Here is a 15426-nt window from a genome sequence, read left to right as displayed (position 1 = left end):
GTTCTGTGATTTTGTTATAATGGAGGGGTTCCCACACAGAAGTGAGCGTAATTCCTAAGAGTCCAGGTTTGGTGGCCTTCTGGATTTCCCAATTATATCTTAGCTTTCTGTTACCAGGGAGGGAATCTCCAAATAAGCCACGCAGTTATTTTTTGATTCAGCTTTTCAAAGAATGTTTGAAGGTGATGACCCGTTAGGCAATGTCTAGGTGACTCACCGTGAGACTGAAGCTGTGTAATTTCTTTTTCATCTTTACTTGAAAACAGTGGGAGTGGATTCAGCTGGGCTTTAGAGCTGTTCTTTTATTTTTCTGTCTAAATGAATACCTCTGTTTTGTTTTTTTTCCATCCCTCTTGTGCCTGTGCCTAATTTCATTTAATGTGTTTATGACTCCTTTCCAAAACAGACAGAAATTCTTTCATTACAAACCTATTTGCATATTGTAGAATCTAGGATGATATCTTCGTTTCATTTAAATACTTATTCCCTCCACCCCCTTTGTTCATATAGAAGTTAAGTTTGTAAGAACTTACTGTGAAGGAAAATCCAAAGAACTATGGTAATTATATGTCACCTTACACAGCTGATACCCAGCAAGGGGCATTCTGGACATTGGGCCAGAGCTTGACCTTCAGTGATTTTATCTTTCGTTAGACTGGTAAGATCTTTTGTGTAGAATCACACAATCATGTACACAATCACAAACATTTCAATGTGTTTAGAAAATCCTGATAAAATGCTCTTGATTTTTAGGTTGCCCAGTGCCTCCCAGCTACAGAAATACAATTCGCTGGATTTTCAGAGACAGTCCAGTTGAGGAAGTTAAGAGCTTGGAATACCGAACCCTGGTTGGGGGTCGTATCCTAGAGGTGAACACCAGCTCTGGTCAATTTGCTGGACAATTCCAATGTTGGACTTCAGCTAGTGTAAAACCAATGTCAGTTTGGGTAAATGTCAAGAAGGAAGGTTTGTGGAAAATTATATGACAAATTCTTAAATTCTAAAGTGTTTTCTTTCACTTTGTAAAGACTTTCCTGAATCCTAAATTGCTTTTCTACACAAAGTATTGTTAGTTATTTATTGTACATGTTTAGCTTCACCTATGTGAACAGTCCCATTTAGGTCAATTGACAGTGTCCATACTTGTAGTTGGATGTGAGAATTAATGTGTAACCAAGTACCGTGTAAGGGTTCTCATTTCTCACCTGTGTAGCTGAGAGAATGTTGCCTGATTTGGTGTCTTGCTGCTTAAACAGACAGTTTTCCTCAGCTTTCCCTTCAACAAGTCATACAAATTGCTGCCATGGTGCCCACCAAACTGACTTTGAGGTCTCCTTCAGAAATATCTTAGCTATAATCGAAATAATTGTAATAAAATTGTTATATTCTGGCACCATTACAACAACATAGTAGCCACCTCACTGTAGTCATCCTTAAACATATCAGTGTACCACAGCACACTGTACTTAAATCAATTTAAATGTTTTGAAGAACTTTTTGTAATGTTCTGTAATGTAAAGTGCTTGCACAGAACTACATTTCTGTTAGTAGGTTATGAAATGTGCCACTGAGGATTTATAGATGAATTTGACAAGGATCTTGCACATGCACCAGCAGGACACTAGTCTGTATCTGCAAGCATTTTATAAAGTTTTAAAGTGCTTTGGAAATTGATTACAGTAAAATTGACCACAAAAAATAAAAGAGTTGGGAACTTTGATCCTAAAGTACCAAACTCCATTTAACAGTTCCAAAAAAAAAGAAGTCTTTAACCAGACAATACTCAGGGAATGCAAATCAGGTTTAAAAACAAGTATCTGTGGAATTTGTAAGCTTTTGTATGTGATTTAGCTATTAACCTATCAATGTGATTTGGCTTCCTGTTTATGTGCAAAGGACTCAAGCAGTAAAATCAGTTCTATACTGTGTGTAAGTGCATTCTGAGGGGCTGCCAGTTGATTACTTATGTGGATCAGAATGGTTCTAGTATTCATGGGGTTGAAGAGTCAGTTACATTTGCAAATTTTGCTGAAATATGTCTGTGATCAAAATGTTTACTTTTAAATCAAAAGTAGATCAAAATATTAATGAACTGAATCAGAAAATACCCTAAGTTTATTTAAAAATACATCCAGGCCTTCTTCCTTATACAGATCTCATTAAGGTCAGACTTTCTGAACTGATCTGGCCAAATATTAAAGCATGTACCTGTAGTCTTTAACTAGACTGCCTTTTGGTTACCCAATACTTTGCAGTCAGGCTGGTCAATGTTTGGGGGAGATCCCATTTTTCAGTCATGAGCTTTAACTCTGATGCTTGTGTAAATGTTTCATCACTGAAATACTCACGTGTTTGTAAGACTGCAAAGTCTCCTTTGGTGGTTTTTGCACAGTAGGCATATTGAGGGCACTTCTGAGCGGTATCATCCTAGTTAAACAAACAATACAGTCTTTCCATCATAGTTACAGTCAGTAAATTTAACTATTTCTACTTTGAAAAAGACCCTTTTGTATTATTTTAAGCAATTCAGAAGTAATAAGGAAACATTGAAAAACAATAAGTTAAAGAATTCATTATGTGCTGGAAGAGTGAGCATGTGGACACAGCTGGTAGCTATCAATTATTCTTGGTTATTACAGAAAAATCTGACTCCTCCTGTGATCACATAAAAATCTGTCAGCATTGCACGGTACTTCATCTTTTACCAAGTGACAAAAAAAAATTATGGGGGAAGGGATAAGTGTGGAACTGTGACCAAATATAAAGGTAGTAATTGTTAGAGGTGATTGGGTTTTAATATAAAATGCTCTTTAAAACAAATTCCCTTTTCATCTTGCCAGATTCCTCAGTGGCAAATTATTTATGCATCAAATACTTTTCTATAATACAGCACAGGATTCTCTTAAATCCTGAAATTACATGAAGTGTCTGGCGTCAGATGAGTTTTCTTCAGAATAAACTTCCTGTAGAGCAGCAGGAAACCTAGGGAAGCCTGATTTACAGTTTCCTCTTTTTAATGCTCATTGTATAAAAATGTTATGAAAGTTTTAAAAGAAGTTCATCAGTTCCTACTGCGAGCCAGGTTCTGCCCTTCGTGTGCACATATGCTGATCCCATTTGCCTTCTAGAGAACTTCATGCTCATATATAAGGGATGTACTTCAGGGAAATCTGAGGTGGACTAAATTCTACTTTGGCTTATGATCTCTTTTCACAATGCTGATATATTTGCTTTTCTACAGAGGATGCAGTATCTATCTAGCTTACAGAATATGCTGCCAAATCGATTAAAATGTGACACAGTCAGAATATACAGTGCTTCTCTCACACTGCTTTCAATTGCATTTCTTAGATTACAAATGGGAATATGCTGAGTGGAGTACCTGTTCTGCTAGCTGTGGGAATTCAGGAACCCGCTCCAGAAATCTACAGTGTGTGAATGCAGAGAAACAAAAAGTGAATGAATCGCTATGCAGAGAGCTGCAGAAGCCAATGATTATTTACCAGTTATGCAACACAGGTGACTGCCCTGCCAGGTAAACTTTCTACCTAGTTTCCATGTGCTCTGTGTGTATTGAAATGCACTCACAGCCTCCTGAAATTGTTTCTGTGTTTACACTCTGAGTCTAAAATGCGGGATCAATTTCATCATGAACTCTGAAGCATGAGAGATAGGAAAATGGATCACAAGCAAGCAGGGAAACACTTGATTAAGCTGAATAAACAAGGTCTGTGCAAGTCTTTGTGCTGCTGCAGCAGGAAATGTTACTGCTACCACCACACTAACACCTTGAAAACTAAGCTGGAGGTTTCTCTGAGACGTTGTGATGTGCTAGTTCCATGCCAACACAGAGAAAACTCATGTTTAGCACAGTCAGGATACACTCTGCTCACCTCTTCTCCTTCTGAACCAGCAGAGCTCCAAGTAGGATGTTTACTGTGGAATGCCTCATTTGTCTGTAATGCCATTCACCACAGTATCACACTTCTTCCATGTCCTTTTCTGACTATTTTCTTGCCGGGTCAGCTCTGGTACATTGTGATCTTGGGCAGAAAATCTTTATACCACAACCTCTGCTGATTCCAAAAGCCAAAATATTACCTCTAGAGCTCTTGAGTTGTGCTGAGCATTTCAGCTCAGCAAGGCATTGCTCAAGGCTTTTAGCAGGAAGTCCCACAGGAGTCCTCAGAACAAGTGCTTTCCCTTGCATGAAAGAACTGGCCATCACTGTCAGCAATGTAAAATGTGTGAAGGATGAAAAGTCATGCACACATTTTGGAGCTGTCTATCACTGGAAAATGTTTGGAGAGAAGTTGTAAGGCCTTAACTGACATTGTAGGACTGCATCTTGCCAGTATGTTCTAAACTCTGTTTTAAATACACAAAACATAGCAACAGATAAATATCAGGAGAAATTTATTTATATTTCATTATTAGCAGCCAGAAAACCAGGTCATCTGAAATTGTGAGTCTGAACTCCAGCCAACCTATAACAAGCAAAATTTTTGCCAGTGGAAAAATACTGAAATAGAACTAATAGATTGAAATACACAGACTCAGTTGCAGCTTGCCCTCTTAAAGTCCAGCCCTTCACAGCACATGACAGAGAGTTAGGAGGATACTGGAGAGCCTGAGCAAGGTCATGCCTTCTGCCTGGACTGCAGTACATGACATAACAATCTGATTATCATTGGACCCAGACTACAAACCACAAAAGGCAGTTATTTCATATAGCTAAACAGACTGGGACCTAAAATCTCTATTGATAAAATGGTTAGAATGATTGAGCTTGTAATTTGGCTTTGTGAATTTACCAGTGGAGGATAATTGTTTCTGTACTAACATAATTAACTCTACCTTGAATTCTACCTTGAATTACATACAGATTGTTTTTCTTTTATGAAGTATTTCACACTTCCTGTGTAGGAAGAGTGTTCCAGATGCCTGGAGATCAGCTGTATGTCTGGTTCTTAGTGATTCCTAATGCCTCTGACTTCTCCCTCTTCCCTGTGATTACTAACCTGGGAGACAAATGCAAAATGTTCAGACTTCCTTTTCCATTTCTCCATGATTTGTGCATGATCTTTTCATCCCAAAGCAACTCTTTGGGACCTACCCATAAGATTCCAAAGGCTTTAGATGTAGGATCAGTGTCATAGGCCCTTGGAGTTCAAAGTGTTTGCATGTGTTTAACCACTTCTCAGCACAGAAGTACAGTCAAGCAACTACAGGGTTTTAAGCATGTACTTTACTTGTGTTTGACAAATTTGGGCCTTGCTGACTTGCACCAAAGTACTTGAGCTTTAAAAGGGAGAAAAAGGGGACAAAGGTCCAGGCTATAACACTTAATATTGCTTGAGTGGTTATAAACTGTTTGACTGTAAGAAAATTAAATGTCTAAAGAGAAAATAATATTTTTCTGTTACCACAGTTGTGCTATACATTAATTTCCATTCTGTAGTTCTAGCCCAGATTTATCAAAAGATCAAGTCGAAGAAATTGTATTACCATCTCCTGCTTCTCCACTAGTGTTCCTAGCTGCCAAGGCAGTCTAAATCTTTGCAACTTCTAATCAATAAATAATATACATAGAATATACATACATAGAATAAACCAGGTTGGAAGAGACCTTCAAGATCACCGCGTCCAACCCATCAACCAATCAAACACCACCCAAACAACTATGTTCTGCTCAAGACATTATTTGTCAAGATCTTGATGGAATGGCACCTGTCTCCTTAGTAGTAACTAAATCAGTAACATTCATTTTATACATCATGGGAAAGTATCCAGTTCTTCCTGCAGAAATGTGAAACCCAGCAGAATTTACAGGATTTACCTAGTTAAACCTTCTGGGTAACAAGCAGTGTAGCTTCTGTTAGTGTATACTGAGCCACAGGAATCTTAGATGCCATCAGTTAACCAAATTTACAAGATCTTGCTTAACAACCAAAGCAGCTGATGCTACCTTTTCTCACATCTAAAACCGGCAATGACAGGTGCTTTGGATTTCTGTTTGAAAACAGATCACAGCAAACTACCAGCAAGTTTGTGACACTTTTCATCATAGCTATAAATTCTTCTCTGCATCCTGTAGGTGGGTAACTAGTCCATGGTCTGAGTGCTCTGCATCTTGTGGCAATGGACTTCGCTATCGACAAATAACTTGTCAACAGGAAAGAGCCAGCGGCAGTGTGCTGACACTGCCAGCAAATGCCTGCATACACAGAGATCGTCCTGTGGGAAGGAAACCCTGTGTGGGTCATTTGTGTGCAGTGGGGACAGCACAGGCAAAAGGACAGGTAAGTTACAGACTTTGTCTGGAAACTGCCTTATTACACAGGTGTATCATACCACTGGCTGAACATCTGTTCTCCTGCACAAAGGAAGTTGATGTACTAATTGTAATTACCTTTAAGACCAGTGAATTAAACTCCCCCCTTTTTAATTTTTGAGATATGAGCTACTTGTCAAAGATGTGATCTGAAACCTGAGTATTATTTTCAGTGCATTTTGTAAGCTGATCCAGTTTTTAGTTAGCATATTGCTTTTACTGCAGTCATATAAGAATACAGTTTGTATAGCTCTACTTGTGAAGTCTCCAAAGAAATAGGAATGTGCTGCAAAAGCAGTTGCCACAGAACTCTGCTTTCTTATATTTTCTATGCTTCTTCATTTGTGCAGTAAACTTCTGCTGATATTATGATTTGTATCATAATATGAACAAGTAAAGAATTAAAAGAATTATTGATGTCATATTTGTGGTACAGGCTGTGGTTGTCAGAGCTACAGAAAGAACTTGTAGCACTAGGCCTTTATCCGAACTGAGGTGTGGTAGAGACAAAGAAGGAGAAATGGAGATCATGAATTATGCTGGGGATGTGTAACTGCCTAGAAGAGTAATTCTCTTGTTATTAACTTTGCTTTTTCTTTTTCTTTGCCCTTACCCTGTGTTTTTTCTTCCTTATCACTTTCCAGTGTACTGGTCACTGTGTCGACCACCCTGTAGGTCTGCAGCCTCGCCACTTTATATGTCAGCTTCGTAATGGATCTTGGGTGTCAAACTCTTCTTGTGATGAAAGGAGGAGGTATGCAGTTTGATGTAGTACAAGTTAGATTCTTTAGGTGATCAAACTAAAGATGAAAGATTGTCAATGCAGTATAACTATGCACATTTTTATGTCTCAAACACAAGGAGAGGTGGTAGGGATAGTCAACCCTTGGTATGATTAGGAACCCAAGGAGGGTAATGGGTTTGATCAGAGTCATCCACTGTGCTAGTGGCAGAGCTAGAAATAGAGTGAGAGAATCTGGACTCCAAAAAAAGAAAACAAAATGTAACAATTTGCCATAACATTTTTTATTGCTGCTGAACTAAGTCTCTTCTGATAGTACTTTTTATTCTGGTCCACTGCTGCCCAAATTTTATAAACTAAGAGTTTCCCTTATTTTTGTGGGCCATTTAAATTGGGTTACTAGTTTATGGCTACTGAAATATGATGGCTTTCTCTGCATAAATCAATTTCATTCTGCCTCTTTCTATATACTGAGCAATGTTTGATGTATGTAAAAACTGAAGAATTGAGAAAGTGTGATTTTTTTACTTCAAGGCACACATTCTTTGTAAGAACTCTGTTAATTTGGCTTACTGTCTTTAAACAACCCCTTTCAATATGATCAGTACAGGCTTTACACCTCCACAGAATCTTAATCAGCAGATTTGCTTGAGGCTATGCTATAGCACGTGGAGAGATGGCAGTCTGTGAAACATCATAGTAGCAAAAAGACAAACAAATTAAAACTGTGTGGGAGAGTCTGGGGCAGGAGACTAATCCAGACCAAATGTGTAGGTAGGGCAATGAAGGGCAGGGAATAAATAGGTATCATGTAGATACATGGGAACTGTTGCTGTTGTTCTAGATTACTGGACCCCACTCTTCATATTCTTGCTATAGAACTGCTTCTGAGTTGTGAGCACTTTAAAAGCACTTTTGCTGCACACACAATTCTTGCTCCACTGAGGCACATGGTGAAACTTCCATTTAGTACTAAGATTTAGGATTTCACTTTGGCATCTTCAGATGTTTGAGGAGGTTCAGTGTCAGCGTAGATCCTGTTCAGGAGACAGGTTGTGCTGGCAGAACTTGCAGCATCCACTATGCGACGTTCGAGGTCTGTTAAAGTTTTCCTAAAGGTAAACTTTGTTTTCTTCACCGTGAGAGTGGTGAAGCCCTGGAATGGGAATTGTCCAGGGAGGTGGTTGAGGCCCCATCCCTGGAGGTGTTTAAGACCAGGCTGGATGAGGGTCTGGCCAGCCTGATCTAGTGTGGGGTGTCCCTGCCCATGGCAGGGGGGTTGGAACTAGATGATCCTTGTGGTCCCTTCCAACCCTGACTGATTCTATGATTCTGTGATTAAGGAATTGGTGTAAACAAATAGAGCCTTGTCTTTTGTTTCCTTACAAGTGAGTCACGATGAATGGGCACTAAGTGAAATGCAGGAAATTTAACTTCAGTATAATAAAAACCTTTTCAGCTCTGAAGGTTGTCAAGCACTTGAACAGATTACCCAGAAAGGCTGTGGAATCTCCATCCTTGGAGATATTGAAAACACAAATGGAAACAGTCATGAGCAACCCGATCATGTTTCCTGTGCTATGAGCAGGGGGTGTAGACTAATCAGTCTCCAGAAGTCCCTTCCAGCATGTGTTCTACCATTCTCTGAATAAAGTTTAGCACAAAGCATTTAAATGCCATTTATTTCACACCACAGGTCGCCTGTCAGAAGAAACTGTTCTTCAGAGGCATGTGACGTTTACTGGCGGACAGGCCCTTGGAGGCCTTGCAGCGTGGACTGTGGCAGTGGATTTCAGTCAAGACAAGTGTATTGTGTACACAGAAAGAATAGCAAACCTGTGCCTGATCAGTACTGCAGATGGAGGAAGAGACCAGTGACCTGGCAACACTGCAATGTCACATCCTGTGGCAGTATGTAAACTCTTATTTATATATGAGCATAGTAATAGTTTGTAGCAGTTATATTAGAAGGTGACTCTCAGTTGTACACTAATGGTTCTGCAAGTATTTGGTTGTACGTGAAAGGTAAAACTATCCTCTCCAAGGGGCACTTCATAATCCTGGGGTCCTTTTTCTCTGAGTAGGCCAGTTTGAGATTAAAGCCTCAAAACCACTTTTAAGAAACAGGATATTTAGGAAGTTGCTTTATGCTAATTTCCCTATGTGACTGTGCCAGTTGTGACTCACAAGTCTGAGCAAACTGTCAGTTCCTGCAAGATGGGGCAGGTTCTGAAACTGACAATGGGCAAATGCAGTGAGATCACACCTCCTCTTTGTTGACCTAGCTAAGCTTGGAATCCACTGTTGCCAGAAATGTAAAGTGAAATAATTACAAAGCTGCCAGGGATCCATCGTTTGTTTACAGTTGCAATGATCAGTTCTGTTTATCTTTTGTCCATTATAAAGCCTCTCAATGTTTAAATATATTTTTCAGAAGACGAATGCAAGGATACAACTCACTACTGTACATATGTAAAGCAACTAAAGTTATGCTTGATAGACACCTACAAACAAAGATGTTGTCAATCATGTCAAGAAATGTAACTCTTCTGGGGAAAGTTCACGATGCTGCAGTGAAGAGATGAGAAGAGAGGTTCATTAACCTAGCCTGCTCAAAGTATATGCTTGTAAATAAGATATTAGATGTACCAGTTAAATTGAAACATGGAGCTGATGAAAAAACAGCATTGCAGACTGATATGCTGGTCAGGGTATTTTTTCCTGGGAACTTTTATTATCCACTCTTTGCAATGGAACTTTTAATGTTTAAAACATTTCTGTGTTGGGATTAGGAAGATAATGGCATATCATCTGTAAAATTTTACAGGCCTTCACATCATAATTTTATCGGGGGTGTGGGGGAGGAAACACTAAAAGCACCAGGTAGTGCTTACTGCCCTTAGCTTATGAGAAAAACTAAGTCACAAAATCTTGAATTTGGAATGCAGTAACTATTGACCCCTAGGTCCTGGTTTTATTGTTTTATAAAATTTAATACAACTTTAAAATGTTTAGAAGCTGTGACTGGTAGCTGTAAAAGTTTTGGCAACAACTTCATTTTCATAAACAATTGAGCTTAATGGTCGATGTCCTTGGATATGTTTTACTGACACTAGCTGTCAGATGGACACAGAGAAGTACATTTGCTTTTTCATGCTTGTATTTGTGTGCATGCAGTGACAGACATTGTAGATGCTAGTGTAATTTTCAAAACAGCAGCAGATCTGCTGTGAGTAAATGAGGTGTCATTTTCCATTGTCCCTATTCTTCTGCTCCAGTCACTGTAGTAAAATTGAAGTTCGGGCATGATTGGATTTTCCTACTGATTTTACGTTAACAGACACAAGGCTTCCTTGTCAGAGCTGTGAATGAAACATTTGTGAGCAATCTCCTCTTGCACATAAGTCAAACAGGGAGCCACTAAGTGCCCAAACACAGCTGTCAAATTTTCCATCTTGAATACAGTTCCTCCCCATCTCCCCATTAATGGGGCAAAATGTCCAAGGAAGTATTATTAGTTATGAAGGTAAGACCAGTGCAAGAAATTTCTTCATGACCTTTCACCACCCGAGTCTTTTGATAAGTTGTGATTGTGATGTTCCTGGGTAAATTACTTTCCGTATTGCAGATTGTCTCATTAGGTCTGTAAGGAGACAGAACCCCACAGGAGGCAGCAGATGGATGGCTTTGCTTTTGTAGTCTCCAAACTACTGCACGTACTGGAAGCCTGAATGCTTGTATTGACTTGGATCTTGTGTTACATTATTGAATGACATTACATGCCAATTAGTGCATGTGCTGTAAGAACAGTCTTAGAAACAGCATTCCTGTACCATTGGTTTGCATCACTGAAATCTAGATTAGCACTACTGTATAAAAAATGTTCAATGGGGACTGTTGTGTCCAAGGCTAATTGCAAGAAGAGGATATTCCTGATCATTACCTTTTTAATCAGCAATGGGTCTTCATTGTTTAAGCAGTTTTTTTTTAAATTAAAACTTTTGTAAGATACATTTGTAGATATTTATGGTTTGATTTAAAAGTGCAATATTTTGTTTTGTACAGTGTTTAATAAAGATTTTTTGACATATATTTTTTCCTATTACCAAGATTTCTTTTTCATGTTTTTGTATTTAAACCTAACCTTAACCCTAACGGCCTATTTTCAGACATTTGAGCATTCAGGGCATTGAGAGGAGAGGCAGCAGCACTGAGCCGTGCCAGGGCAGCACACGCTGCTGCAGGCCTGCAATGCCCACAATTATCCAGCGGGTGGCAGCACTGAGCAGTGTCGGGGGGTGGGGGGGCCCACACGCCGCTGCAGAACTGCAATGCTGACAATTATCCACCGGGTGGCAGCACTGAGCAGTGTCGGGGGTGGGGGGGCCCACACGCCGCTGTAGAACTGCAATGCCGACAATTATCCACCGGGTGGCAGCACTGAGCAGTGACAGGGCGGCACACACCGCTGTAGAACTGCAGTGCCGACAATTATCCACCGGGTGGCAGCACTGAGCAGTGACAGGGCGGTACACGCTGCCGCAGACCTGCAATGCCGACAATTATCCACCGGGTGGCAGCACTGAGCAATGACGGGGTGGTGGGGGGCCCACACGCCGCTGCAGACGTGCAATGCCGACAATTATCCACCGGGTGGCAGCACTGAGCAGTGACAGGGCGGCACACGCCGCTGCAGAACTGCAATGCCCGCAATTATCCACCGGGTGGCAGCACTGAGCAGTGACGGGGCGGCACAGGCCACTGCATACTTGCAATGCCGACAATTATCCACCGGGTGGCAGCACTGAGCAGTGACAAGGCGGCACACGCTGCTGCAGACGTGCAATGCCGACAATTATCCACCGGGTGGCAGCACTGAGCAGTGACAGGGCGGCACACGCCGCTGCAGAACTGCAATGCCCGCAATTATCCACCGGGTGGCAGCACTGAGCAGTGACAGGGCGGCACACGCCGCTGCAGAACTGCAATGCCCGCAATTATCCACCGGGTGGCAGCACTGAGCAGTGACGGGGCGGCACAGGCCACTGCATACTTGCAATGCCGACAATTATCCACCGGGTGGCAGCACTGAGCAGTGACAAGGCGGCACACGCTGCTGCAGACGTGCAATGCCGACAATTATCCACCGGGTGGCAGCACTGAGCAGTGACAGGGCGGTACACGCTGCCGCAGACCTGCAATGCCGACAATTATCCACCGGGTGGCAGCACTGAGCAATGACGGGGTGGTGGGGGGCCCACACGCCGCTGCAGACGTGCAATGCCGACAATTATCCACCGGGTGGCAGCACTGAGCAGTGACAACGCAGCACACGCCGCTGTAGAACTGCAATGCCCGCAATTATCCACCGGGTGGCAGCACTGAGCAGTGACGGGGGGGTGGGGGGGGCCCACACGCCGCTGCAGACGTGCAATGCCGACAATTATCCACCGGGTGGCAGCACTGAGCAGTGACAACGCGGCACACGCCGCTGTAGAACTGCAATGCTGACAATTATCCACCGGGTGGCAGCACTGAACAGTGACAGGGCAGCACACGCTGCTGCAGACCTGCAATGCCGACAATTATCCACCGGGTGGCAGCACTGAGCAGAGACGGGGGAGCACAGGCCGCTGCAGGACTGTAGTGCCGACAATTACCCACCGGGTGGCAGCAGTGAGCAGTGCCAGAGCATCGCGGCGGGAGCGGCTCAACCCCCCCGCCTGCCGCACTCTGCAATACTCCCTCGCAACCCCTTGCCAGCAACAGGGCCGAAATGGAGCCGTTATCTCCCAAGGCTTTTTTTTGAGCAAGGGATTTGGCACGATTTGTGTGCCAGGGTGGTGGCTCTGCTACGCCTGTGCAGCCCTGCAGGGGAAAGTCTGTGTTTAGGAGAAGTGGGGCCTTTTGGAAGTGTCTCACTATCTGCAATAGAGAGAGAGTTAGAGGGAAGGTTTGCCAAATGTTAAGAAAATAAAAAAGGGGGGGGGGGAGAGCTAGAGCAACAGATGAAGTTAAAGGTCATATTTCATTTTATTTTTAAAGAGCCTCTGCAGTTTTATTGGAGATAGCAGAACAGCCAGCACTGCCACCATGATTTAAAAAACAAAACCAAACCCCAAAGGTCTAAGAGAAATGGGAACTTCAGTATAGCTAGAAAAATTCAAAGCTAACCCTATGTAAGGTAGGCCTCTGACAAGTCTGCAGGTAGAACCTAGCTCCTATTGCATCAGAAACATCTATAGAACATGGCTCTAAACTGGGAATAAAAAAAAGTTATTTTTACATTTCAAATGCTTTGCAAGCAACATTAAAAATTAATTCCTCAAGAATTTTTTGTGTTTCCTTCCCCTCCCCCAAAAGGCTTCTTTTCCTCTGCAAGCACTAGTAAATACATTCCCTACTCCCTCTGGTGAAGGGGCCATCTGTAAATTATTACCGTGTGATAAATCAAGAACAAGAAGACACTATAGCTATTCCAGGTGGCTGTAGTATGTAATCAGAGTTCAGCAGCCACCTCTGACAGTTGCTCATTCCTCAGATCACAGTGATTCTGTCTGGGGAACTGCCCACCACTACCACCACGAGCTGGCAAACAAATGGGTAACCTGGACATTAACCTTTCTCCATTTATTTCAGTCACTGCTGTTAGAGCATCATTAGAGTTTGAATAAAATCTGCAAACCTTTTTTGCCTTCAGAAGAGGTGAACTGACTGCTGGACAATGGCAGCATTCTCTGTGCACAGGCAACAAGAATTCAAGCCTCACAAAGCACACAATTAAGCAAATAAAGCATCCAGATACCCTAAGTATACTCTTAGTTTAATACCCAGCGCCATGTAAAAATACATTCTAAATTAGCTGCTTTTCAGGGGACCTTCAAAGTTGAAGATAAAGATCATAAATAAGCATGAAACCAACTCCCTGCAGACTCAGAGTTGTCAATTCATAAGAGGTTCTTAGTCCATCTTCACAATACATTTGATATATTTTAGCACAGCATGAGCATATACTGATACATAGATATGTCATTAGGAGTTGTATGTGCAGGTTTCTATCTGTCTCCTCTTTCACAGACTTGCTGGCAGAGGTCAGTTACTTCCCATAAAATTTCTTATTCAGAAGAAAGATCAGAAGGTTGACATTCACTTTTGCTCTGTCAAACAACTTCATGACTGCGACGCCTTCGTACTGCAGCTGCAAAAGGTCCTGCCAGAGAGAACACCTTTATGAGCAAGGAATCCTCAAGAGCTTATGGAGAATACTCAAGGGTTTGTGATGCAGCTGGTTTTTAGCACATATCTATCACAAAGCACACAGCATAAGACAGAAAAACAAGACTCAAAAGGCTTTTAGAAAAGGTCTCCTAGGTGCCTAACTATTATGCACCCAGGAAACCTGACAACATCTAAAAATCATAGCTGGCACAGGGCAAGAACAGAAGTGGAAGAAGCTGACAGTACTGACCTAGGAGGAAGAAGAGGGAACCATTTGAGAAAGAGTCAGTCAGGATGCCTGTTCTGGTAGCCAGGCCTAAGGAAAGGTTGAGAACTAAGAGCTGCATGGCTAAGGAAACAGCTATGGGTAGGGTGGCAGAAAAAACAGCAACACAAGATGACCGGCTGCAGACATGACACCCAAGCCCAGCTGCCAGCTGCCACAGACTTCTGATCTCTACTGTAGCAGGAAGTTGAAAATGCATGAATCACTTTGTGTGTGTACTTGTAACTAAGACACAGACCAAAGTCAGGCCTCCCTTAGCACAGAAAAAGCAGCAGCCTGAATTCTCCATTTGTGATGCATCCATTTCACTTGCATCTAATGGGTGGTTTCTGAGAGTATTTTGCAGACTGTTCAGGTAGAAAGCAAGTCATTATCTTGATGAAGAGTCAGGCAAGCAGAGCTCATATGGCACTATTAAATAGGACAGTTCTTACCTGATAATGTAGCATAAAGGTTTCCATCTGTACTCCCATGAACTTTGCTTTTACCTCGAAATCTCCTACTTCTTCTGTTGGACTGATTTCAAAGATCACGTTTTTAAACCTATGAAATTAAGAGACAAACCATAGCTCATTCCTGAGCATGTGCTCTCTACTGAGAATATACAGGATCAAATCTGAAGATAAATGTCTAAGAATTCTATTCTTATCTCTTTGTTCCATATTCCCACGTGCAATAGGACTGTAAAAGCTGACCAGACTCGATACCACAATGAATGGAAGCCTACCAGAGTCTGTGTCTGGCAGATCGCAGCTTCACACAAGGGCAGCAGCCCACACAGTCTGCACAGCCTACATCAGTGCTACATCCAAGCCTCATTAAGTGCAAAGTACAAAACATGACTGA

The 15426-nt window shown here is 41.9% G+C and overlaps 2 protein-coding genes across 3 annotated transcripts in view; one reads left to right on the top strand and one right to left on the bottom strand.

Annotated features, from left to right (window-relative positions):
* ADAMTSL3 (ADAMTS like 3) overlaps positions 1–9924 on the top strand; it is a 185765-nt gene extending 175841 nt beyond the window's left edge. Inside the window, exons 26-31 of the mRNA XM_009897286.2 lie at positions 754–966; positions 3352–3535; positions 6098–6302; positions 6979–7088; positions 8773–8987; positions 9511–9924. Of these exons, the coding sequence (XP_009895588.2) occupies positions 754–966; positions 3352–3535; positions 6098–6302; positions 6979–7088; positions 8773–8987; positions 9511–9620 (1037 nt within the window). The 3' untranslated portion in view covers positions 9621–9924. The remainder of the gene's footprint in view (positions 1–753; positions 967–3351; positions 3536–6097; positions 6303–6978; positions 7089–8772; positions 8988–9510) is intronic.
* A 3172-nt stretch (positions 9925–13096) lies between these two features.
* IQGAP1 (IQ motif containing GTPase activating protein 1) overlaps positions 13097–15426 on the bottom strand; it is a 63145-nt gene continuing 60815 nt past the window's right edge. For both annotated transcript variants that reach the window (XM_054169287.1, XM_054169288.1), the window contains 2 exons: positions 15015–15123; positions 13097–14286 (listed from right to left, as the gene is read on the bottom strand). In XM_054169287.1, coding sequence (XP_054025262.1) covers positions 14173–14286; positions 15015–15123 — 223 coding nt within the window. In that variant the 3' untranslated portion in view covers positions 13097–14172. The remainder of the gene's footprint in view (positions 14287–15014; positions 15124–15426) is intronic.

Source organism: Dryobates pubescens, chromosome 17 (assembly GCF_014839835.1).
Source record: "Dryobates pubescens isolate bDryPub1 chromosome 17, bDryPub1.pri, whole genome shotgun sequence".
Classification (NCBI taxonomy): Eukaryota; Metazoa; Chordata; class Aves; order Piciformes; family Picidae; genus Dryobates; species Dryobates pubescens.
This window is presented reverse-complemented; position numbering and strand designations above follow the sequence as displayed.